The 25,761-nt window shown below is 38.8% G+C and overlaps 2 protein-coding genes across 10 annotated transcripts in view; both read right to left on the minus strand.

The window, feature by feature from the left end:
* The window catches only part of LOC121892355 (voltage-dependent L-type calcium channel subunit beta-4-like), a 35,348-nt gene extending 25,137 nt beyond the window's left edge, over nucleotides 1-10,211 (minus strand). For 2 of the 3 annotated variants that reach the window (XM_042405369.1, XM_042405368.1), the window contains exons 1-2: nucleotides 9,948-10,211; nucleotides 1,819-2,111 (exon numbers count right to left, since the gene is read on the minus strand). In XM_042405369.1, coding sequence (XP_042261303.1) covers nucleotides 1,819-2,111; nucleotides 9,948-10,062 — 408 coding nt within the window. In that variant the 5' untranslated portion in view covers nucleotides 10,063-10,211. Of the gene's footprint in view, nucleotides 1-1,818; nucleotides 2,112-7,294; nucleotides 7,392-9,947 lie in introns of all 3 variants that reach the window. The other variant, XM_042405370.1, reaches the window with a different exon arrangement.
* Nucleotides 7,567-25,761, minus strand: part of LOC121892354 (semaphorin-5B-like) — a 42,705-nt gene continuing 24,510 nt past the window's right edge. For 2 of the 7 annotated variants that reach the window (XM_042405364.1, XM_042405363.1), the window contains 20 exons: nucleotides 24,566-24,665; nucleotides 24,276-24,321; nucleotides 23,810-23,872; nucleotides 23,583-23,681; nucleotides 22,347-22,560; nucleotides 21,963-22,248; nucleotides 21,735-21,870; nucleotides 21,222-21,429; nucleotides 20,813-21,020; nucleotides 19,961-20,078; nucleotides 19,612-19,796; nucleotides 18,845-18,988; nucleotides 18,480-18,627; nucleotides 17,703-17,928; nucleotides 15,863-16,084; nucleotides 15,589-15,759; nucleotides 13,345-13,494; nucleotides 12,989-13,024; nucleotides 12,254-12,465; nucleotides 11,915-12,079 (listed from right to left, as the gene is read on the minus strand). In XM_042405364.1, coding sequence (XP_042261298.1) covers nucleotides 11,918-12,079; nucleotides 12,254-12,465; nucleotides 12,989-13,024; nucleotides 13,345-13,494; nucleotides 15,589-15,759; nucleotides 15,863-16,084; nucleotides 17,703-17,928; nucleotides 18,480-18,627; nucleotides 18,845-18,988; nucleotides 19,612-19,796; nucleotides 19,961-20,078; nucleotides 20,813-21,020; nucleotides 21,222-21,429; nucleotides 21,735-21,870; nucleotides 21,963-22,248; nucleotides 22,347-22,560; nucleotides 23,583-23,681; nucleotides 23,810-23,872; nucleotides 24,276-24,321; nucleotides 24,566-24,665 — 3,134 coding nt within the window. In that variant the 3' untranslated portion in view covers nucleotides 11,915-11,917. Of the gene's footprint in view, nucleotides 7,645-7,720; nucleotides 7,840-8,590; nucleotides 10,047-10,302; nucleotides 12,080-12,253; nucleotides 12,466-12,988; nucleotides 13,025-13,344; nucleotides 13,495-15,588; nucleotides 15,760-15,862; nucleotides 16,085-17,702; nucleotides 17,929-18,479; nucleotides 18,628-18,844; nucleotides 18,989-19,611; nucleotides 19,797-19,960; nucleotides 20,079-20,812; nucleotides 21,021-21,221; nucleotides 21,430-21,734; nucleotides 21,871-21,962; nucleotides 22,249-22,346; nucleotides 22,561-23,582; nucleotides 23,682-23,809; nucleotides 23,873-24,275; nucleotides 24,322-24,565; nucleotides 24,666-25,761 lie in introns of those variants that run through there. The other 5 variants (XR_006094391.1, XM_042405365.1, XM_042405366.1 and 2 more) reach the window with 5 other exon arrangements.

A 25,761-nucleotide genomic window follows, 5' to 3' on the forward strand; every position in this document is an offset into this window, starting at 1 on the left:
AACTAGGCCACATGAAAATACAGTTTTTTTTTGTTTTTATGCAGTTTAAATTAAATGAATCTAAATGCACTTTAGACATGTGATTTTCCAGCATGATTTAAGTGGTTTTATGTCAACAGTACAAATAGGTCAAAGTATGAATGCCACAGCACCCAGATGACACATGTAATATGATCAAATGTGCCTTATACTGTATGTTTTTGCATTATATGTTTGTCTTGCCTTCTTACTTTTCTCCTTATCTCCTGACTCTCTCCTTCTTTCTTTCTTTTTCTCTTCCAAAAAGTCCAAATATACCAGCAGAGTTCATCTCCAGAGAGCGAAATTAATTATCTGCCAGTGATTTGCCCCATTTCTGTTTAAATCTCCAGAGTTAATGACAATGTCACCGGTAAGAAGTCAGAGCCTACTTCCCTGAATTTATGAAACAGGGCCATTAATCTGGGTCGCAATCTCTTTCTGTCTCTCACTTCAAGCCAACGGCAAAAAAGCAGAGAAGAGAGATGAAGGATAAAGTTAGCAAAGTCTATGAATACCCTTAATATCAGCAAGTAGCCTTCAATGATCAATTGAGCTGAGGAAAAATAAGTTATCAACCCAAGTGAACCAGCCTATGACCTAATACATCTGCCAAAATAATCCTAATTTCATATTGTCAACATATAGTACATCTTTTAGAACATTTAAAACAATTAGTTATAAATAGTCTGCTATATTTCACATAAACTACCAGCATTTCATTTCTATACAATGTTCATTTTGACCTGCTATTGCTCACTGAGGAGAGAGAGCTTGTGGGAACAGTTTACCAGCTGTACCATTTAATAGCCTATTAAAATAAATGCTGCATAGTAGACTGAGACAAGGAACAACATGGTCGATGTATGAGTTTTAAAATATCAAGTGGAACCATGTGTTATATTGCAAGAAATCAGGGCAGAGGTGCAATTTGTAACTGAGAGATATGTAAAATGTGCACATTTAAGTCATGAAGAGCAAGACTGACTCTCTATTCTGAGGATTTATTCAGTCAATATCATTACACTTTGAGTAATAACCATTATAATCTCTAATATAATGCCCACTTTTGCCTCTAAATGGACCATATGTATTATTCCAGAAATAAAAAATCTTCACAAGAAAAAAATAGTAAAAATAGAGATAAACATATATTAAATATAGAGGCTTTCAGCAGGTATGATGCCTCCTTTTCATCCTCTTGCTACTCTAAACTTTGCAAGAGACAATAAAACAGTTTATAAAGGGTTTATATGACCATCTCTGCCATATATAATACTGTGTCATATAGATTTGTAACAACTGTAAATTAAAAACTTGGTATACATTTAATTATTAATCTATGAGGCAAATAAACTGATCAGAGGAGTCAGTCATCAAATTGTAATAATTCTATGTTGATGTGTTTTTTAAGATATGTATATTTTATTATTTAATAATAGCTCTACAATACAATACAAATACTTTACAATATCTTGATTTCATGTTACATAGATGGGTATTTAACAACAGAAGTTCTGACTATATTTTTAGTTTCTTTTTTTAAAATTATATGTATAAACTAACTACACCCAACATATTCCACTTGCGTGAAGCTGTAAGTTTGTCATCTCTTCTTGCTAGTATCCTTTCAGTAAATGGTGTAGAATTTGATAACAAGGATGTTTATGATAGTATCCTGTACTAGATAGTTAACAGTTCAGGGTTTTAAAGTATTTTCTATGCTGCCAATAAGTAATGAAACTGCCACATTTAGAAATTAAGTAGCCTGGAAGCTCAGCTGGAGGTCACCTGGCTTACCTGGAAGATGGGCGCCTGGATGCCCTCGCCAATCTTGTTCCGTATGTAGATGTGTCGGGACATTTCGGCCAGGACATCGGTCCAGAGGGCTGGCTGCTCCGGTCCAGCCCAGCGGAGGGCTGGCGGGTTCCGGGCTGCGTGCTCCAGCTTCACACCACACAGCAGAACATGAGCGCCCGCGAGCCACCGCTTCCTGAGCTCCCCACCGCGAGACAGGTGCTCCGCTTTGCTCCTGCTGCGCGCGCTGGGAGGTAGACACTGCTGCCGCTCGTCCCACTCAAAACCAGGTGCACCTGAATGAATGATGGACGGAACTATTTTAGAAACTAAAGAGGGGGGGAGGGAGTCTTAATTTAGCCTGAAGAGTAGGGTAACTGTCTTAAAGAGGCATCAAGTGACTATTTTAGACATAACAAAGAGCTATTTCAGGCTCAAATATGCAGTTGGGTGAAATTAATGATACAATTTTACAAATGATTATTTAAAAATGGTACAATAGCCTAAATGGTATCTTACAAATATGGTTGAAGGAGGAGGACCGCACACAGACTTCCTCTTTATTTAAACATAATAGGCCTTTTTCACAGAAGACATTTTGACATGTCACAGTAGCAAGAGCACAGTTGTAAATAATGCCATTAATTATGACTGAATTCCATTTAGCTGCTTCAGTTTCAGGTTCCTGGTGTTGTTGTGCATGCTGGCTCACTGTCACACCGTCATGTCTTACTGGGACACTTGAGTGGGGCCATTGTTCATGTTTAGGAACACCTGTGTTTATTATTCTACAACATGTCAAGATGTCTGCTGTGAAAAGGGCCTATTGTGCTGAATCAAAGCCCAACATTTCAACTTATGCCTTCATCAGGGGCCAAACAGGAAAACTGGGTTGAAAACCACTTTTTATACATTTCCAAACATCACAAGGAATCCTATAGGATCCTATAGAATCACATTATCTGTGTCACCTGTATTGTTACCTGTTACCTGTATTTGCTTTACACATTATGGCGCCATCTTGTGGTTAAATTAAAACACATAAATCCAGCCAAAAGAACAAACCAAAAATAAAATTCAAATATAATTTACAACAAACTGTATCAAAGCTAAATAATAACAGTTAAACTTACCATCTAAGGAATCATCTCAATTTTAGATCCTTATTGTGGTGATAGTGTGTTTTATTTATGTGTCCAAAATTCTTCATGTTTCAAAAGCAATAGATCCAGATTGCCACCTCATTTACAGGAGAACCAAGTCTACAAATATGGCCAATACGTTTTGTTGGTCTTGTTAATAGTCGAAATGATAAGTGAAATGATAACTCCTACTGAGAACAATCTCCAAGATCTCCTCCAGACATGTCTTAGATGTATATAAAGTACTCTACTTTGAACATAATTTGTCTGATATGGTTTTTCCGCCAAAAAAAGTCCAATTATGTTGATAAAATCTTTGAAATGACATCTGCTCCTTCTCCCTCATTAAAAATTCCAGAGTTTATGAATATGCAAATATATATGCAAACATATTAATTGTGTTAATGTAGGCTATCTGTATGTACATCTGTCATTTTGACATGTCAAAGCAGGAAAATCCCTCTCGTAAATGCATCCATGGGAAAAGCACAGGTGTTAATAATAACTCTAATGATGGCTCTATTCCATTAATTGTCCCAGTGAGCAATTATGCACAATACCAGAGCCTGCACCTAATAGGAATGCAGTCATCATTCATTTATTAATTCAACCTGTACTTTTTCTGCTTTGACAGGCCAAATGTCTGTTGTGAAAAGGGTTTATTGACCATGGATGAATTAACTGAATTGCCTGGCCCCAGGTTTTCTGTGTATTAGTTTGTTTGTGTTTATTTGATTAAACACAACTTAATTTAGGAATAAACATGTGAGCACAATATCAACTAAGGTCGTAAGATTAATAATGCAGAAACTGTCTTAGATGATCTGGTACTTTAGTTGTGCAAATTCTCAAAAATAAAAAAAAGAAATTATCAAATTACCCAAAACTAAGTGACATGCAGTGATTAGTGGGCTTTCAAGGCCCCAGGAGGCCCCTGGGGCATTTGCTCACTTTGCCTTGGTTACCGGGAATCTGCAGAAGTCACAATCTCCAAACTTCTTAGATTTTTCCCATTCTTCTTTTCTAAATGCTTCAAGTTCAGGAAAAAGTCAGTTCAGTTGTTGTTTCATCAGTTCACAGCCCTTCCAATAAGCTTATTATAGCTTATCTCAGTCTTTTGTGTTGAGATCACAGATAAAAATCTATTCCTCCGGATTCCTCTGCAAGTCAAATGCTGTATATTTTTCACAAAAGTCAGCATGCATCAGTGAAAGCATCTTTATGATCTGTGGTGTCTTTGAATATAATTTGAATATGACAGGTGATTTGTCTTCCTTGTAATATTATTAATATTATAAGCTCAGCATGAAGTTTTGATTACATAGCTCACATGCAGCATGCAATGCACTTACAGCAACAATATCAGATGGCCTAAAAGCATTTCATTACATCAACAACTGCATACAGATTGAATTCATGAATTCAAATATGTCATTTGAGTTTTATGTATTATGCACATGTGTTATTGCTTTATATTATGTCTCTTTTTTGTTTTGAAAAAATCAAATTTTTATATAAAATATACAGAAATGTATGTGGTGTTTTTAAAAATTATTGATACAAAATAGGTGCTCAGTGCTTAAAGGAGTCTTTCAGTTGCTACAATTAACTTTAGTTAAAGGGGGCCCACAGTGATACAGCTTGTTCTTGTTCTTGTTGTATCTCCATTTGCCCAGCAGATGTCAGCATTATCAACATAAAAGTGATATATTTTGGAGTCACTTGCTTGTGCATGTTGAGTTGTGTTTTCACTGCTGCAGGTCTAGATGGTGATATTGTATCACAGATACCTGAAACAACACATCCTATTGAAGAACACTGCATACAGTCTTTTGTGCAGGGGTCTATTGTTAAAATGAGCAATCACTTTAACTTGTATTTTTGTAAAAGAATAGATGAATATATTCCAGGTAATTTCATTCATTCATTAGGAATACCTGTGCAATCTAATGCAATACAGCAAAACAGCTCTGCCATAAATTCTGCTTTTACGAAGCTTATATATTTTCAGTTTTTGTTGACATTGTCAGAAAGATGATAATTCTACTTTATGTTTATTATTAAGGTCGTAGTGGGTGGTGTTGGAGTACTGGGGTGCATTATATTGAATGGTGTTCCTAATATTTTGTCCACTCCATTGACATACATAAGGGGGTCAAATATTAGGAACATTTTTGTTGTCTTCCATGTCAAGTAGATAGAGATGCTGCAAAGCCAATACAGGAGCAATTTGTTGTCCTAATTTTTCTTTTCGACTCTTCCGGCAGACAAAAATAACCAAGAGCACTTTGCAGTGGATCGTTACTATTTGAGCTCCTCGATCCATTTCCATTACTAAGTCTGACCTCTTAGACATTTAGTGGTCCATATGTGGTACCTGAGCATCTCTGCACTCACCTGGCAGATAAAGCAGTTGTATGGACAGCCTTCAAATATCTTAGTCACTATGCTTTAAATAACTTTCTCCTCTTTCATGCAGTCTGTTGAACCTGCGCACATGGAAGAAAGGTCCACATATAAACCACTTTGTTGCCTGATACCTTTAGACATCCTCATGGATAAACCATAATGGTCCACTGGTACAGATAAGAAAAGTATTCTGAAACTTAATTTATGGATTAAACAGGAGAAACCAGTGATTTAAGTCCCAGAAATGACAAATGTCATGGCAACAGCTCTCTAAACAATGTCTGAGCACTTTTATATCGTCCATCTTAACTAATGAAAGGGGCCCGCTTTGTTTCAGGGACTTAGACTATGTCTTCATGTGTTCAGGGACACTTTGATCAAACAAATCTCCTAACAAGTCAATGTTGTGGATTAACTAAGTTTAAAGAAGGAGGATTAAGTTGTTTTGCCCACTTTCTGACTGATAAAGAGTAACTGGTCAGCACTGTAAGATGTTAATCACAAGCCAAGGTTTCTAGTCTGGTGCATTTAATACTGTCAAACAGGAGCAAACTGTTTAACTGCAGAAAATGTTATGTATTATGGTATATGGTGATGGTTATGTGTGAGGATAGGAACAGCTATGTTTAAGCATTAAGTTATGCTAATGGCTAATTTAAGAGCAGGAAGGGAAATGGAGCAGAAACACACCCCAACAAAGCAGAAGTAAAATTTGACAGGGAAGAGTTCATTAATGATTTTCTTGCCCTGAATCCTCAGAGCAAGAAAACCTCTCAGGCATAACTTACACCCCCAGCACTTAAAGGTGTATATGTTACAAGATGGTTAAAGTTGGGATTAAAGCCGTAGCTGCGGTTGCATGTGGTAAAGGAAAGACTTGAGATTGAACGATTGGATAAGGAATTTTGAAAAGCAACTACAGAACTGCGGGGAGACATTTAAAAAACACTTTTTCATAAAAAAACATTCCTCATCAATAATTAAATGAATATAAAACCATTTGGCAGGAATTCTGGCATTGAGTACGTGTGTAGCAATGAGTACATCCTCTATGTCATGTGTAATATTTATGGACTTTTGCTCCATTTTTTTTACTGTTGCTAAATGGGAGGGAAAAAAGAAATTCAGATGAATGAATAAATAAATGTAGAGCGTGAGTGCATGAGGGTTGTCTATTTTGGGGACCCAGTGGTTTTACCAGCAGACTAAACTCTCAGATAGCAGAGCAGAGCTGCTCGCCGGGCTATGAACAATAAACACTAGAGTGCAGTCTGTTCAGAGCAATGATGTCAGAACTTACTGGTTTAAAACATTTGGCTGTAGATGGGTTGACAATGGTCTTTTATTGAACATATGATGTCATCTGATCAGTGTAATGCACCTTCCATAAAATATATATGATAGTCAATTGCATACAGTTGTTACAATCCAATCATTTTCTATATGTGCCTTTTCCTATTCAGAGTGACTGAATCCATGCAGAAAGACAGTTGCAGATGCTGCATCGAAGAGTGTTTTACACCTTTAATCATACAAGTGTGTGTTGTTCTGGCACTGAGGTGCAGCTTTTCTAAAAAGGGACTGGCTGTTACTGCCGTGATTAGGCTGTGCTGCTGAACCACCTGGCCACTGTCAATGGGAAACACAAACAGGATTACAGCCTCGACTATAGAAAGCAGGATTTCCAAGAACTGAGCCCACAGTGCCTATTATCTCACAGAAGAATTAATCCAACAAAGACTGCAGCAAAGTAAGAGCAGTCAGGCAACATATCTGATTTTCTCTGAAATTCCTAACAAATCTAGTCTGAGAGCATTAATACAACATCTGCATCACATTCTGCAGAAATCACCCACATGAAGACATTTATAGGACAGCAGATATGTCCATGTGGGCTCCATATAGGAGTGGTTATGTGGGTCACTCACAGGGCCAAGAAGAGCTACAAGTGGAGTCCTCATGGGCAGTCTTCATGTACCACATGGGTCCCTTGTGTCTATTTATAGTATAGGGACTGAGGGTTCACTATAGAGGAAAAAAATGGGCCAAAAGTTAGATATTTGAAGGTTAGTGTGCAGATTTTAATAATACCAATACTATGTAATACCCTAAAACCCAATATTATCAAACTAATTGAAATAAATAACTAAAAGAATAAATTAATAACAAACTGCACAGGTAACTTAGTTTTTCAGGTTACATCTAAGGAACATTCAGAACTGCCCTTTTCTCTGCCAGGTGCTTCCACTGCTCTATTATTCATCATCTTGTGAACTTCCTACAAGGAAAATGGAAATGTAATCACCATGCTATACAGGACAAAAATGGTGGATCTCAAGGTACAGATGATTTACCTGCATCCTCTCAGGCAATGTCTATTATTAAAGACACCAGGGAAGCTGAGGGAGTGAAGTCACTAAAAGAGGAGCAACCTTGTGACCATTGGCTTCCTGCTCGTGCATCAGTCAGTCCACTTAAAAGGGGGAAAAAATCCACTTTAAACTACTTCTGACTGGACAAAGAATTGGCGATGAACCTTCCATCTTTGTGCCTATTTTTGTTTGTGTATTTTTGGGAGTTGGAAAGTAGGTCAAACCCATGATACATGATGTCGCACCTGGATTATTTTCATTGTACAGTGGAGCTAAAAAGAAGTGAGTTGCCAATCATTCAAATTGTACAGGAACATGCTATTTCTTCATTAAACATTAACTTTAAGAATGTATTTATACCTTTATTTAGGCATAGTGTCACAATCAAAGATCAGTTAAGCAATAACACACTGGTATTTTCCCATAAACAAATATAGAGAAAGTGCTACAAGGTGCAATACTGATACTTTGTGGTTGCACTTTCTCAGCATTTGGACTTGTGCCTCGACTGTGACACAATTCAGATTTATTATTAACATTTATAGTGGCTGAGACAACCACAGTATGACAGAAAAACATGTTTTTGTAGGGGGACAGTGTCTGACTTTTTATTGCCACTGATGCAACGCATGTGGGAGTCACCAGGAGAGCAATGCTGGACCAAGATGAGTCCAAATTAAAATTAATTAAAATTTAGGTTAGATCTTTGAGTCTTAAAGCTACAGTGAAAGTGTTAAGTGCTTCTCAGATTTGTGATTAAAAATACCAAAATATAATGATGGGCTAGATTCTAGTTTTGCTGTGAAAATGCACTTCATAATATTTACAGAAAAATCAGGATATTGGCACCAATATTTATTTATTCATGTTGATTTTTTACAGTGTACATTATACAAAAATATAGAGTACCAAAAGTTCACAGTGTCCAAAAGGCAGTGTGTCGTCAAATTCACATCAATTATATTCAGAAGAAGTGTGTATTTTTGGGAGCAAAACAAATCCATTTAGTGACCAATCAACAAACTGTGATAGATATGTATATTGTATATTTCTTTGTCACACCACAGGGTGAGGATGCCCCCTTTTAAATGAATATCTCTATTGTCTTGGCCAAATACATACAAACATATTTGTACAGTTAAAACAAACGTGTACTGTATATTCATGTAAGAGTGTCAGTGGGTAACCCATGCATGTATGCAAGCACCCAAACACATATTATCAGGGCTGTTTGTTTCATGCTACATAACACTGCAAATGGTGAGAAACACCTGAATTCATTTCTTGGTATTTACATTTTTAGAAACACAAGATATGCAATATACATTTTATGGCACAGACTAACTTAAATATAATCAATACTGTCATGGAATGTAACAGAAAACCTAGATGGTAAATATTTGAACTTGTTTTAAATGTTTAACATTATTTAAAGCCCCTATGTGTAGTTTGTTTATGTACGTTTATGTTGGTAGAAAAATGACACATTCCCAGTGAAATTTTGTCAGATTCGCGGGGATGTTTGGTTGACTTTTTTGATACCACCACTACAAGTCACCGCAATCTTCAAATCCTACACATAGTGGCTTTAATAACCTACTATTTTGGGCTTTTTCAGCAGTAGAGCTTGTGGTGACACTATATTTTACGAGATGGTAATTTACAAGAAATTTTCAATAAGTTTCTTGGAAAGAACTACGTAATTTGGTACTAAATGCATGTAAAATAGAGATAGATTTAGTCGGTACACCTCTCGTCAATGAATTTCCAATGAATTTCTAGTGTAACCTAAAGAGTCTGTCAGCCAGTGTACAACAGATAAACAGAACATGCAAAAAAGTTTTTCTACAGGCAAGCATGTTCACATTTACAGTGTGCATGTAACAAATATGAAAAAGATATATATGAAATAAAGTTTCCAGTAATAAAGGAAAATGTATATTTACTTAGATTCACTGTAAACAGAGCAATTCTATCAAGGACACTCATAAATAATTTGCACCAAATTATATTGTTTTTTCCACGAAACTTCTCAGAAATTATTCAGACATTACAGAATTTGTAAACCACAAGGCGCATGTAAAACATAGCCCTCAGTTTGTTGAAACAAGTAACGGAAATGTGAAATGTATTTATCACATCTAGAAAGACAACCATTCACTCTCACTTTCACATCTATCGACAATTTAGAGTAGCCAGTTCACCTCACCTGCATGTTTTTTGGACTGTGGGCAGAAACTGGAGCACCCAGAGTAAATCCATGCAAATGTGTTTTTGACTTGTTCTTTCCAAATTTGCTCATTATTTCCTGTATTTAGAAGCATAAGTAATAAACATAGTTATAGTCCACAGAAAAAGTCATGTTTGCCTTGCATTCCTTAATTGACGAAAAACAAGGTATTTAGCATGTTTTATCAAAAACAAATCTCAATGTAAGTCATTGCAGCCATTGTCTTCTATTAATGTCAGCACAGTATGAAAAACAAAATGTAGAAACTTGAAACCTGCTTGAGCAAGTTAATCCATCACATATTGACAAGTTACTTTTTTTTTTGTCAAAGTTACCTTATCGTTGCATGGCACTGCAGTTGGCTGATTTATGGTATGTTCATGTGCTGTGACAGGCTCTGAAATATACAAGCACAATGCTTTCTTAGCTCAAAGCTGTATTACTGTATATTTGGTGATTGTTGTGTATTAACTTTAATGCACTAACATCCAGAAAATAGGAATATGAATGGCAAAAAAATGCCCCATGTTTTAAAATTCAAATTCATCATTTTGTTTCAGCAGATACAGATACAAAAGTCAGCAAACCTGTATCTTTAACAATGTACAGTACAAAGTGAGGCCTGTCAACAATGTCTTCAGTGTTGTTTTCTATTGTCGACTCTGCTAAACATGAAAATTAAAGCAAATAAGCCAGAAATCTGCAGGTCTCTGTTCGTTTCTTTGCTCCATTCACACACAGTGAAGGGAGAAATGTGTGAAAGTTCCTCACAACACATCATTTGTCTCGTTTTTACTCATAGATATCAGTCTTTATTCAGAAAACTTTCTTCATTGCAAATGGCAACCCATTCTTCAAGTGTCCAAGCTACCTATAGAACAGTATGCAGTATTACTGATTCCTCTGAAGTCACTTGCCAAAAATGCAATAAGTCCCCAAAACAACAGTCAAAAGATGAGTCTCTTCTCAGTCCAGTGGAAACCCAGGTTCATACAAGGTCTGAAGTCTAGTTGAAGCCCTGGAGCTCTGGGTTGTACCCTGTTGTCACACTGCCCTGAGCACAAATGGAGCACCTCAGGGTGGGGTGAAGTGGAGGAATGGGTCTTCCTTCAGGCGTTAACGGTTGCTGCATACCTCTTGCATTGGTTGATGTGTGCTAGCACCTGCCTCTGCAATCATGTTATTGTAGCTTGCACACAGATCTCTTCTGAAATTTTCAGTGAAAAAAAAAGGACTGCAGTCGACCTGAGTACACACAGCTCCTTGTTGATGATTGGCTCAGTGTCTGTGCGACCAATTAAACAGTAATTTCTTCTTCTGCCTCAAAAAAAAGTAACCATATTTTGCAGAATATAAGGAAACAATTAGCTTGCCAGCTTTGACAAGAACCTCATAAAGGGAATGAAAATGACATGACTATTGAAGCCTTAAAGGGTCAGTTCACCCAAATTACAAAAAAAAGGTCTCTTACTTACCTTTAGTGCTACCTCTCCATGGAGATAGTTCTGGTTTTATTTGTCCAGGATTCTAGCATTCTCAATAAAATTGAGGTAAATGGAAATTTTAGTTTTGGTTCTCTCAGAATATAAAAATGAAACAGTTTTTTCACCTCTGTGAGCATCACAAAAGAAAAATTGGATATCTCATAATCCGGGCAAATAAAATCAAATCTATCTGCATGGCCAGATACCAATAAAGGTTAAGTGTAATTTAGGTGAATCAACTCTTAAAGATCTCACAAACAAATATGTTAAAAAATTGCCTGGAACACAAGGATGATTTTTGTGTTTTGTTCACATTACTTTGTCCTTATTACTTTACCATGACTATGTTGACCAACTGAATAATCCTTCAAACTCTTAGAGTATTTTTTTTAATAACAAAACACTTCAAGGTGGAATTCAGGCGAATAAAAAGGGGTTGGTTTGTTTTTAGAGCTGGGCTTTCTCTCAGCTGTGCATGTAGGTCCTGCAGGGGGAGTCTGGGTGGAAGTCGTACTTGCTCAGGCTGGGAGGGTAGTAGGTGGTAGTGAACATGTTGCTGGAGGGCAGTGGGGACGGGAAGTGGTTGCACGTCTCGTCGTTCACGTGGAGATTGTTCTTGTTTAGCGTCTGTAGTGTAGAGACAAAAAGAACGTTGTCATCCTCAGATGAAAGCACAAAATACAGCATCACTTTTCAGTTCTTTTGTTTTATTTCCTCGTCTCTCCCTCAATTTTATCTAGAGTATAATGTAAAGATCAAAGCACAAATTGATTGCACAATTAAATAACTAAAGCAGCCCACCTTAAACTCCATGGGGATGTACTTCTCATTCTTTGGCGTGCTGTTGCCCTGCTTGTTGTAGGTGAGGTGGTTGGGTGTGCTGGGGTGGATGACTGCGGACTCTGCTGATGGTCGGTTCAGGTGGTGGCAGTTGGAATAGACCAGCGCTGACAGCAGGGCTGCTGCAAAGAAACAGGCTGCGCCCACAGCTACCAACTGGAACAAGGTAAAGGCTAAAAGCAAGAGGGTTGGGAGAGGAGAGGAAGACAGCAGGGCATATCCACACTTAATATCCACAGTTTGACCAGTTAATGTCAGATTTTGGTCTGGGAAGTACAGATTAATATACATACTGCTGAACATCATCACCATTCTGTGGCCCTGCTACTAGAAGTTTGGGAGAGGAAGAACCTCCATCATAATGGGAGTTAATGTCACTGTCTGGCTGCTATCTAACTTTATCAAATGGCCAATAACTACCCCACACTTTGCCACATGGGGCCAAACAAAAATAAATATTTGACTAACTGTGTGGTACACAACAGGCCAAGAAGAAAGTCAATAACTTTGTAACACTGCAACATGAACTCTGGAGAACTCTGAGACCAAGGTGTCATAGATTTGCTTTAGATGCAACATGAGTGGCAAAGCATGAAAGCCTGCACATTTTCTGTTGGGAATTGAGGAGCACACATATAGTTTGAGCAAGTTTGGAACAAATTATAATGATTGGAGGGAAAGAACGGAAAGACATACTTCCACAGCCCTCGTCCTCCTGTCCGGGTAAAATAACTGGAGAGAGACAGACGGACAGAAATAAAACAGAAAGACAGTAAAATCATTACAGCACCAAAAGATCAAACAACAAAAATTACAAGACCAGTGAATTTCTCTCAAAGGCTTCACTGTTCTCGATGTAAGCAGAATGCTGACATGTTCATTAATCCATCTTTTTAATTTCTACAGACACAGAGTGAACGTGTCAGCATTACAGTGTGTCTCGTTAAACCTTTGTGTGAATCTAACCGGAGCTTATATCAGCAACAGTCTGCAGCAATTTACTGTATTAGCAATCTTGTTCCTGTTGTTTGATAGTAAGACGATGTGCTTACCTGGCACCTCATGAGGCTGGCATGGCCTGGACTGGGTGATGTTGCCCTGGCAGAGACTGGCCTCAGCCTCCTGGTCCTCACCACAGCGACGAGTGCGATGCTGCAGACCCCCTTCATCACAATCCCCCCACTCTGTCCACTCACCCCAACCTCACGACCGAAGAAAAGAGTGGACAGAAATAATCAATGTTTGAGATTGAAAAAGAGAAACAAACAATACCAGGACACAATGACAATAGTTTTTGGGTTTCTGACTAGACAGTTTGCTAATTCAAATTTATGTTCTAATTCAGTAAATAATAAATTTGTGTCTATCCACCTGTTTTTAAGCATTTTTTATAAAGAAAGCTTCAATAGAAGCACCATAAATTGTAAAAAATGCCTAAAATTGATTGGCTGACATAAATGTTTGCATAAAGATGAATATAAGATACAGTAAACAGTGATGGAAATCAATTTTTCACATGAAAATTTATGTTTTTGGATCTGCTTCTGTGTCCAATAATATCCTCTTTTTTATTTCCTGCAGTGTAGATGCAGCACCAGCATGTCACTGCCAAGCAATATTAAATGTCTCTACTTCAAAAGAAAGTCACACAATTTTAAAAAGGGTATTTATCTAGAATTTAATTGGATTATTTTAAGAGGAGGTCACTGAACTTCCACAATCAAAGTGGTTAATGAGAGGATTTTCCATTTGGGGTCAACTGAATGTTGCGTGTTGGCTGCCCGACAAAGGCAGCAAGAGGTAGCTGTGATGAGAAACTTTGACACAAAATATAATTCTCTTCACTGCACATTCAGCCAGTAACAAAATCAAGCAGCTGACCAGAGACTCTATGTGGTTGGTCACCAAGTGTGCAGGCTGAGAAATGCTGGCCACAGCACAGTGGTCATCATCAGTCAACAGTCACATTTAAGCCTCTTTGTTTGCCTGCTGGGGTTACTTTGTTCATTGAACAAAAGCGTAAAATGGATGAGAAGTGGATTACACCAATTTGCTTCCCATGTCTCGACTTATCTAAAGCATTGGTTCTCAAAGTGGGGTCCGGGGGTCCTTGAGGGGACTCCAGGAGGTTCCCAGCAAAAAGGGGAATAATTTATTCTCACTATAATTCCATCCATAAGTAACTTTCATACACTCTCTGTAATAAAATCTTATCAAATGGGGGTCAGTGGTCTAATTTGTGTCAGTTTAGGGTCCCTGACATGATAAAGTTTGAGAACCACTGATCTAAAAGACCAAAGGAATAGAAGTACACACAAGTTGCATCTATTGTCAGTGTCAGTGGTAAAATTTGAGGCTATTTCATTCATTGTTTTTTCTGTTTATTTTCTGACTTTAAGCCAAAGCAAGCTGGGATAGGCTCCAACAAACATGCTGTTTGCCCTCTCAACACAAATATTGATTCACTACTTGCTGTGCGGATGAGATTTCCCATCAGTGTCCATGCAGACACCATTATTTGATCTAGGGAGACACAGTGAATCAATGGAGTGTATGTATGGTGTAGCAATTATGATAAATGACAACAAACGTTATATAGCACAAACCAAAGTTACAAAGTGCTTAACACAGGCAAAATGTTTAAGTAAGCATTATGCAAAAACCTTAACATTACATGATTTTAATTATGTATTTAAATGACAACAAAGGGCCAAATTTACATACAATAATTTTGTGAAAATAAATTAAAAGTAATTAAAACCACTGTGTGTACAATTTGAATATTTCCACTTTTTGCGCCCCAATGGCTGTACCAAAAAAGCAGCTTTGTCTAATGTGTCTTGTCAAATTATTATTTCATTAATTATACTACAGATAAATCTGATGGTCTGTTTATATTATTAATGTAATGGGGTCCACTAATTGAATTTGAGAAAAAAGTAAAGTGGGCTTACATAAATACAGTAAATACAGTGCAGCCTGTGAGTATTTGAACAGTTTTGTTTTGGCACTCTGACTCAATCACAGTTTTATTGAAACAACAACTATGAGGTTAAAGTGTTGCCTTTCATCTTTAATTTGAGGGTTGAGTGTTTACATCCATTTTAGAGGAAATGTGTAGAAATTACAGCTCTTACATATCCCTAAGGGTAAAGGCTTAAATGCAGCCAGATGCCACAATTTTTTTTCCGCTTTATGTTTTAATGTGTCATAAAGCAGAGTGTCATCAGCATAGCAGCAGATATGATGTGATATGAATATTATGTCTTCAGATAGTTTTACATAAGCTGCCATACCTTCGCAAACATGTGTATTACAGAGGGCCTCTTCAGTGTGCAGGCCTATACAGATGTCACCTCCGTTGGCAGGGGGTGGGTTGCTGCATGTCCGGGTCCGCTGGTAGTGTCCGCCCCCACAGCTGGCTGAGCACTGGGACCATGAGGCCCAGCAAGACCAGGCCCCACTCACTGGAGCACACATACACATAAGAAACTTTATTTATGTAATATAATGTACATATTCTGCTTTTGCAATTAATTTTGACCAAACTAGCCAAAATGTCACTGTCACCTGGGCACGGTTGAGGGTTGCAGTCCTGATACTCCACCGGGGATCCTATGCAGGCACTCGGGTTGGTCCTGCCCTCCGCCGTTGAGCAGCTGCGTTTCCGGGTTCGGAAGCCTCTGGAACACTGCTGGGAACAGCTGGACCACATTTCCCAGGATCCCCAGCGGGCACCTTGGGGCTGAGACAGAGCTCGGCCACTGGTCTTTACCAAGTCTTCAACCAGAGCTTAAAAACACAGAAAACATGTTATTTTCATTACTAGAACATAAAAGAACCATTAATGATTATTTTCAACTCCTTTCACATGATAAGCAATTTACAGGAGCAGTGAGTCAGAGAAAGAAACAACTTTCATTCAAAGAAAAGAGTGAAAGTTGATCCCAAAATCTTTTGACACAACCTGCTGAATGAGTGAAATGCTCAGTTTCTTAAGTTCAAACAAAAACTGCAGAATTTTATCTTTTTTTTTTGCCAAACTCAGCAGACAGAAACCTCTTATGAAACATTAATTAGCGAGGTGTAATGTGGGTCACTTTGAAAAATGAAATAGTTTTCTCCATACACCCACACACACATTCGCACCCACAATCACAAATTATTAACATATGAATCAGGAGTGCCTCCCGAGGCTTCAGCTGAGGCCAGCAGAAACATTTCATTCAGACTTTTTTTTCTAGAGGCGAGAGGTCGACAGCAGCCACACAACTTGGGATGAAACAAGATGACATTTTCACCACGTCAGCTTTACCTATTTTTCTTTACCTATTGAGTAAAAAAAATATTTTTGCATGAAACAATCCAGATTCCATGGGAGAAAGTAAAAGCCTGCAGGTCTCTAAAGGGATGGAGGTAGTGGGCATCTGCACCCCCATAACAGTTCAACGATGTTTAATCAATCTGCTGATTGATGGCCATAAACACAGTTTGACTATGTTCTGCTTTTGATGAAACCAGCTGTGTTTACTGTGGCAAACACAGAGCTATGGCACAAGCAGAACTGTATAAAGTCCAGACAGATAGATACATTATATTAGACGGGTCTAATTTGCCACCCTATCCCCAGGTTAGGGTGGCATCTGGATACACCTGCAATCTAGCAGGTAATCACCACACCAGCTGTGTTTCCACGGTAACAATCAAAGACTCCTGCTGGCGACTGACAAGAAGAGGAAAACATGGCTACATTTGCAGCTTGCTAACAATACTGCAGAGAGAAAGGTGAGAAAGTTGTTAGGTCCCTCATACACGCTATAATGGACAGAGAATCAGAAAGCATCTACAGGATGTTTCAGAAGAAGTTTATAAATCATGCATCTCTTTTTGGAGGAGAATGTGACTCCAGGCTTCCAGCTCATGCCATGCAATGATGATTTGGATTTTTTTTCAATCTCCTGGCTTATTGTCAAGCTGAAAGCATTTTGGAACTGCTATTACAGAGTGTGACTGAAGCTCTGAAATATTGATATCAAGAGTCCCATTACATTGCTGCTAGCTTATTACAGACCTGACACTTTCTTTATAACATGGAGACAGACAGTGGACTTCAGATCTGCCTCTTTCTCTTCATGAAACTCTGTCTGCACAAGACTCCTTGATTCACATCATTATCATTATTTGTGTTCTGTACAGTGGTCATAACTGTTTGATAGAAGTGATAGAGGTCATGAATTTTTTTTATCAGAGATGTTGGTCCAGCTCTATGTTATGCATGCAGTGTGTGTATATCTGGCATCAATCCTATTATTGCTTTGACTCAGACTCAGACTCTGACATCATAACTCTATTGATCTCTAACCGTGACAAACAAGTCTCATGTGTGTCCCAGCTCATTTCCAGTACTCACAGTCAGTCTGGCAGGCTCCAGATCCGTCATTGGGGCAGAACCGGGTCTCCAACTTCTTCTTGCCCAGCTGGAGCTGCTGGGGGTCGGGTAGCAGCGCCCGACAGGTGTACCTGAATCTCTGCTCTTGCCGTGACCCATCTTGACTGACGTTGACTGGCATCCAGGGTGTCCAAGGGGTGTTGCGGCGCACCTCAGGGCAGGCCTCCAGGTTGCAGGCCTTATACTCCTGAAAAACAGGATGGATGAAGCCTATCACTATTACTGCAGATGAAAAGTCTAAACCCATCACTGTATCACAGCTGTCTGCTCTACTGCATGTTTTGCTTTACCTCCTAAATCCATAAATTATAATAAATAGCATAAACACTAAATAAAATAGAAATCATGTTTTTTTTTTACTAAATTGCAATGTCTTATTGTTGATCAAGATGAGAAGTTAAAGGAGTTTTTTTGCAGATTTTCAGGAGATGTTAAGTTACTCTTTAAGCATCTGTTATTCCACACAAAATGTGCAAATTATTTCTTCATTATAGAGAAAAATAAACAAGGAGGAGTAGGACTGATTTAAATAAATATGGCAGGAATGTTCCATTTAAAGTATTTAAACTCATCCTGTGTTAAAAGGCCATGACTTACTGGTGACAGTGGTATTTTGTGGTCATTTTAACAGTAGATAAATCAGCCATATAAGTAAAAGTCTGGTGGAATGAGATCAGGTCAGAAAGAAAGAAAACTAGTAAATTAATTAATAAATCTGCTATACAAGCAGCACAGTACCGTAGCACATCCAGGACAGCTGTTTCCATTCTGACAGGTTCTGGTTCTGGAGTGGACCCCTCCTCCACACTCAGCGCTGCAGTGAGCCCAGGGTCCCCATGCTGTCCACAACACTGGCAGGGGGCATGGCTTTTTCTCATTGCACAGCCTGGAAACACAAAGACCTCAGTTAGACTTGGTGTCTGGTTTTATCAAAGAATATTTTTTTATTGGCTAGGGAGCCTAAAAGTTTCAAGAATATCTCTCTTCCCAGCACCTAGCAAGGTTTCTACTCATAATAAAGTGATGATGTTTCATCTTGCTGTAATAATAGCTGATGATGATGTTCCTAGCAATGATGATTTCATCTTCACACCCCTCCTCACCTCTCCTCTCGACCCTGGCCTACACAGATTCGACCACCGTGGCGAGGCGAGGGGTTGTTGCAGGACCGCTGCCTCACTTCAAAACCGATACCACAGCTGCTGCTGCACTGGCCCCATGAAGACCAGGGAGTCCAGCCACCATTCCTTAGGAACAGAACATGAGACTGGAAATGCAAATACTATTACACGTGACTTATGAATCCATGAGTGAAATGTATGATCCCTGAAATCAACATTTAATAAAACATGTGTTGAACATCTCTGGACTCAAGCAGCTTGTAATCAATGTTTTGTGTTGTTTAGTGTGTCCTCAAATCTAGCTATTCATGCAAAGAAGTAAAAGTACAAAGTATTCAAAGGTTCAAATAAAACTCTCTTGATGGTCACTCGCCTCCTCCATCATCCCCACTTACAGCTGAGGAGGAGAACGAATAGGAAGGACATATTGTTTTTGTGGTAGTGTAAGAGTAAATACAAAACACCCAACGTACCCCAGTAGGAACAAGGAAGGAAGTACAGGGAATAAGGGGAAAACAAATTTACATTTAAGAGGGACCTAAAAAACGATGTTAATAGGCCAGTTTTGCTCTTTTATGAAGTACAGAATACTAGCAGCTTAGAGTAATTGATACTGACATAATGTAGTTTACTCTTTGTTGTTTTCACACTACATGTCTCTGTTTTGGTTATATTTAAGGGTTATTGTTGAGATATTGAATATCCACATAATATATACTGTATGTTATGCTCTGTGTAAGAGCGTGTACCTGGAACAGTTTGCCACCTGGATGGTTGGGCCTTTACAATCGACCCCACCACACCGGGCTACAGGTCCGTCACATGAGCGGGATCGACACACACAGCTGCTGACGGAGCCCTCACCGTCATCGTGGTTGCAGGGTTGCCATGTAGCCCAAGGGCCAAAACCGCCATCCTGGGTCAGGTTCCTCACCTACAGAGAGGATTTGAGAGGGAAAAATGCACATGAAGAAATCATATTTGCCTAAATCGAATGAATGTTCTTAGCAATTTTTTTATGTGGAACAATAACCTCAGGAAAATCATACTATATTCTATAGTAATTCTACTAATTGTGTTTGTTTGCGTGTGTCTTACTGGACACTCTGTGATGTTTTGGGTCCACTGGTTCATGTTGGAGCTGTCCTCGATTGTCGTGCAGCGCTTCTGTTTGTGATCCCAGCCACAATAAGGGTCCCGAGCTTCCATGCAATGACTAATATGAGTTTGGAGTGAGTTAGTTTTCTACACATTTCTACAGTCAAAAGTCAGCAGGATTGTCTAAGAATGAAATATTCAGTGTTTTAAGTCAATAATTGTGTTTTGTCTGTATGAAAGAACTTCATATCTGTTTCAAGTAGCAGAGCTGATAAATAATGAGAAACTATATTTATACTTCAGAAACTTGTCAACATAGTCTAGTAGTGCATTCATTGTCAAGAAATTCATTAATAGCCTGCTTAAGTAATGTCTAAACCTTGCCAAAATATGGACTGGCAGTTCAAAAGCAGTTTCTCATCAGGGAAAGTAAACGAAGCCTTTAATATAATCATCTTTGTCAGCGTTTATAGCGGGCCTTTCAGACTTGGACACCCACATGTGTTTGTTTCTTTAATGGCACCCAGTTCATAAATCTTTTTAAGTATTTTCAAGTTGAGCAAGTACATTTGCACACTCACTGCCAGCAGCAGCAAGCCGACAGACTGAGCACTCTCCCAGATTTAAACTGCAACTTTTACTAAATGATCGACTGCAGATTTGGATTTCCAAAAGCAATCACTAATAGTTTCCTTGTATTCATATCAATTACAAAACAGGTCTACAAATCCTCTATTCATTATGTGACAGCCTCTTGTTTTTCACAAAGAGAAACCGCTTTGAAACCATAAGTTTTGGCTAAAGTTGACGTCATATTTGTTATTGCAGGCATGAGGTGAATAAGGATCGTACCGTTCAGTTGGATAGCTGGAGCAGCGCTCTAATGGTATCTTCACTAGTCGGTCATCAAGCCCCACAAACAGAGACCTGTCACTGTGGAGGATTTGTAGGCTCTTGATTGGTCCAATTTGCCCTTCAGGGAGGATCCTGAGCTCCTCCAGGTAGCAGCCATGAAGGCTTTTGTTGGTCGTGGAAAGAGTCTTCAGGATGGTGCCGTATTCTGATTGGACAAGCCGAACAAGGAGAAAAGAACTGGACTGAAAATTATCTGGATTCATTTTTTAAAAAAATCATTAGTCTGTTGCAGCAGATAAAAAGGTGGTCAAACTAATAATTCACAAACTAATTTTCTTCAGGAAACTAATTAAATCTATTTTATTTTTGGCCAAAGTCGGCCCCAGCTCTCTCCCCTCTTGCTCACCGGTGCCGATGTACATGACATGGTAGAGGGTGTCTTTGCCCTGCACGATGTCCACCACCAGCTTGGAGAGGCGCAGGTTGTCCTGGGTGAGCAGGGGGTTGACGGTCACCGGCTGGACCACGTCGTTCATCAGGAAGAGTCGCTGGGCATCCTGGAGGCTGCGCTCTGTCAGGTTCCCCCCAGGACCGCCTTCCTCCAGGGTGCCACACTGAGGATGCAGGAGGGAGGGTTTAACGTCAGGTTGTCAGTTGTTGTTAGGAGATATATTTGATGGAGCTAAGATAGAATTTCCCTTGTGTGCTAAGCTATACTGATTCATGGATATAAGAAATTCCTTTACTTTGAAGAAAAGTTTGGGAAATTGTGGAAGGACAAAATTGAGTGTCTGTCTAACATTCACAGCTATCAACAACATGGTATCAAAGAAAAACAGCTATGTGGATGCAGTTTGGAATATTGTTTTCAGAATCTATATATAGCTTATAAGTGTCCATGTTCATATATGAGAGTTACCTGAAAATTGGGAATGGGGTTTGGGGTGGAGAGCCAGGCAGTGCGGGGGTTCTCCTGGTAGCGGAAAGGTCCATTGAAGGCCTGAGTGATGGAGCTCAGGTTGAAGGCACAGACAGCAGAAGCTGATATGCTGTTGCTAAAGGAGACAGGGAGGATTTAATCACAGTCAGATTTCGAAGGAATTTTGCTATAAAAACTGGTCAAAGATATTAACCACACATTACTCACACATTAGTGGTGAAGATGCCATAGATCAGGTCCTGCTCTGGTAAGTAGAAAGTGCTCTGCAGCTCATTGTAGTAGAAGGGGATTTCTCCTGAGCGGGAGCAGTTGAGTCGAGCCTTCATGAAGGTGGTCCAGGTGTCCTCCAAAAGGAAACGACCACCCATATCATTCTTACACACCCGGGCCACACGAGAGAACACCATCTTCCCACAGTCATTTTCAACAGCAGTTTCCCGCAGGAAGAAGTACGCAAAGCGACCAATCTCATAAACAGACACAAAATGAGGCTCTAGAAGACACATGAGGGGAGAGAAGAAAAGATACTGTGGTCAATACGAGGCGGAAAAGTTCAATCCTGAGGACAAACCAGTGTGGTGCTCTGTTTACCGTTGAGCCATTTAGAGTTGTACTGGGCAGTGCGCAGTGGCGGCATGTTCCCCAGGCTCCTGTAGATGACAGGGTCACGTCCGGAGAAGTCGATCACCGTGGCAGCATACAACTCGCCCTTCTCCGTTACCATGGCGGTGGAGTTGTGGCGAGGGTCATAGGGACATCGGGCAGCACCGTTCACTGTGTCCAACACCTGACTGATATTACCAATCTGACAGAAAGAATGAAAAGGGATGTTAATATAACTGAATGCACGATAAATACAAAACTTTAAATTGGTTTGTCAGGACAGAATGATTAATCATGAGCTAATAGCATTCCCCAAATGTACAGAGCTGATACAAAAAATGCTCAACTCAAAAAGCAGAGATTAAGCAAATCAAGACAATTAATCTCTCCATATACATCTGGTATTTATACCAACATTTTTTGAGATCATAAAGCCACCAACAACCACTTTTTCATTAGCATACATTGCAAAGAAAAACCTCTTTTCAGCGCTCAAATGATGAGACAGTTAATCAAATATTTGATCACCAGAAGTTTAATTAAAAAAAAACTGTTTTGATAGTCAATTAATGAAGTTCTTTATGGAGAACAAATGCACATTTGCTGTTTTGTGTCATGTACTGCTAATTGAATATTTTTGGATTTTGGTTGGACAAAAGAAGACATTTGAAGACATCAAATGACACTTGGGATCTGTGAATTTGTAATGTGCCTTTTTCAAAACTATTTTCTGACATTTTATTGTCTGAGCAATTAATCCATTAATCAAACTAGAAATAATGCTTCACAGTTGTATAACCAGTTAAGCTGCAGTTTACATCCATGTCTGTTCAGACTGATATATTTGTAGTGAAGACTTTGCAGGAATTTAATAAAGGGTATTAAGTGTATTTTCCTTGTATGTGTTCATATACTTGGCCAATAAAGGTGATTCGGATAGAACATAAAGTTGTAGCCAGTAGGTATCTGATATGAGGCTCATTTCGGTTTGAGACATTCAAGTGGCTGGAATATTCATGTACAGATTATATGGTAAATCAAATCCAAACCCTTCTTCCTTTTCCAATTTTCACATTTTTAAGCAATGTGTAGCCCTCACATGCGAGGAAAAAACACATGGACACAGTCTATTTAGAAGTATGTTTTTAAAAGTTTTTTTGATGGAGAAGAATCTGGGCTCAGCCCCTGATGGTTAACAGTCCAACCAACACCCCTGGTACCAACCTGCCTGGTTATGCAGACAGGTGTGAAAGCATTGGTCCCGCATGTGAAGAGCGTCCTCCCACTGATCAACAAAACCCGGATGTAGTTTTGACACTCCTCCTGCAGACAAATGCAAGTCAGTTTTACTGTTTCATCAGAATTAATGTTCTTTCATTGATAAAATATGAACAGCCACTTCAGTTGGCCATCCAATGAATCAACACATTTGGAAAAGAACAGCAGACTACCTCTGACTTCCCCTTGCTCTGGCAAGAACGCCTGGTATCTTCATCCGGTGCCCATTCTGTTGCCTGAGGGGGAAAAAACACATCAGTTTTAGGACTTTAGTTTGATGAATATTAACAGCACAAAGCACATTTACATACATTATAGAAATTTGAAAACAGACATGTCGTGTCGGGCAGGGAAGAAGAAGACTGCTACAAACTAAAATTGGATTTAAAAAAAGCAGGTTTCAAAAATTCAAACAAATTTACTTTTGTTCATTTTTGTTAGGTCTCCTAACTCCACAGGGCCCCTATAAGGTAAATTTAAGGAAATTCAGGATACAAAACCTGACATAAAAGCATTATAAATAAGGTCATTTCTATAAATTGTAATTTTTAGTGTATAAAAAACATAAAATGAACTAAAATCTTAAACATATCATTTCACTCTAGGTTAACATAAGCGCTTGGCTTGGCTAACTCTTACCTGTATAAGGGAGGCGTTGCTCAAACTCAGTCTGAAGAGGAAATTTCTGTAAAAGAGATTTTTCAAGTTGCAGTTAAAGCAGCAGACAGTTTAATAGGCTGGTTATGAATTTAACTCTTGCTCTTGGTGTATTTAGGTTGTTTTTTATAGTGTTGTCATGCATGAAAAAAAAGATCCCGTATTGTCTCTATTTTCCTTTAGTTTATCTCATTGTCTCTACTGTTACATTCTTATAAACATCGTTATTCTGCCAACAAATGTTGACTGAACACTGTTTTAAGAGTTGTCACCTTGCTCCTACAACAAGCTGGTTTCTACTCAGGTCGAGGGCCAGCTGGGAGAAATCCTTCACTCCTGGTTGGGAGAACTCTGACATCCACGGCCTTAATGCTGGAAAGAGAAAAAACCAGAGGATGAGGAGAAATGTAAAGTAAGACGAAGAAATGCAGGACCATAATATGAGATAGACAGAAAAGCAGGAGGATAAAGAGGAGAGAAAGAAAAAGGCGAAAAAAACATTATCCAGTGTTTGCGTGGGAATCCTCCTCCACCAAATGGTACCTGGCTCACAGCTCCAGCCTCAGTTAAGCCCTCTGTGTTTTTACTAATGTGTCACATTTCTCTCCAGTGAATCACCTGATCCAGTGGTGTGACAGCTCCACAAACTCCCATGAGCCTTTGAACCTGCTGCCAGAAAGGAGGCTCAGTCCCAGGATTCAAAACTTTACAGCCTAAGGGCATAGATTTGGTTTAAAAAAATTGGGGCGCAGAACATAATTAGAGTCAGGAGGTCTGCCTGCAGGTGAATGAATGATTAAATGAAAGAATAATCAGTCATTTTCTTTCTTTTTCCTGTTTCGTAACATTGTTTTAGAGCTTGAATTTGGGTTTGTCATGCCATATTTGTCAGTTTCTGGAGACAGAAAATGCCTTGTTTAGTCTGACCAACAGTCCAAAACCCAAAGAGATTTTACAGATTTGCAGCGCTTTAAAACCAAGAAAAGCTGTGAGTCCTTGTGTTGGAGAAGCTGAAAGCATGTAGTCTGACATTAAAACAATGAATCTTATCAAGGTAGTTGCTGATTTAATTTTATGTCTGTTGACTAATTGATTAACTGACTAATTGTGTCACCTCTACTAACTAAAAAATGTCAAAATATGATATTTCTAATGTGTCTGAAGGTAAAACACTGCAGGATCTGAGCAGTTTAAAGTCAGAAGAAGTTTATTTTGCCTGTTAAGAGCAATTGACTCTCAATAATTTATAGACATAAAGAGACAGATATTGACATTTGATCAGTAGTGGCTTCTCCTGCTTAATAAGCCCTTTCTACTTAAAACAAAATTAACTGATGGGACTGGTGCTCATTTTTCCTTTGATTTTCATGAGGTTTTTGGTGTGAACATAAAAGTGCAGCTGGTTGAAATCATCATCATATTTTTAATTAAAATTAATTGGACTTTATTTTAAAATCTCCTCCCTGGC

The sequence above is a fragment of the Thunnus maccoyii genome, chromosome 24, assembly GCF_910596095.1.
Source record: "Thunnus maccoyii chromosome 24, fThuMac1.1, whole genome shotgun sequence".
In the NCBI taxonomy this organism is placed as follows: domain Eukaryota; kingdom Metazoa; phylum Chordata; class Actinopteri; order Scombriformes; family Scombridae; genus Thunnus; species Thunnus maccoyii.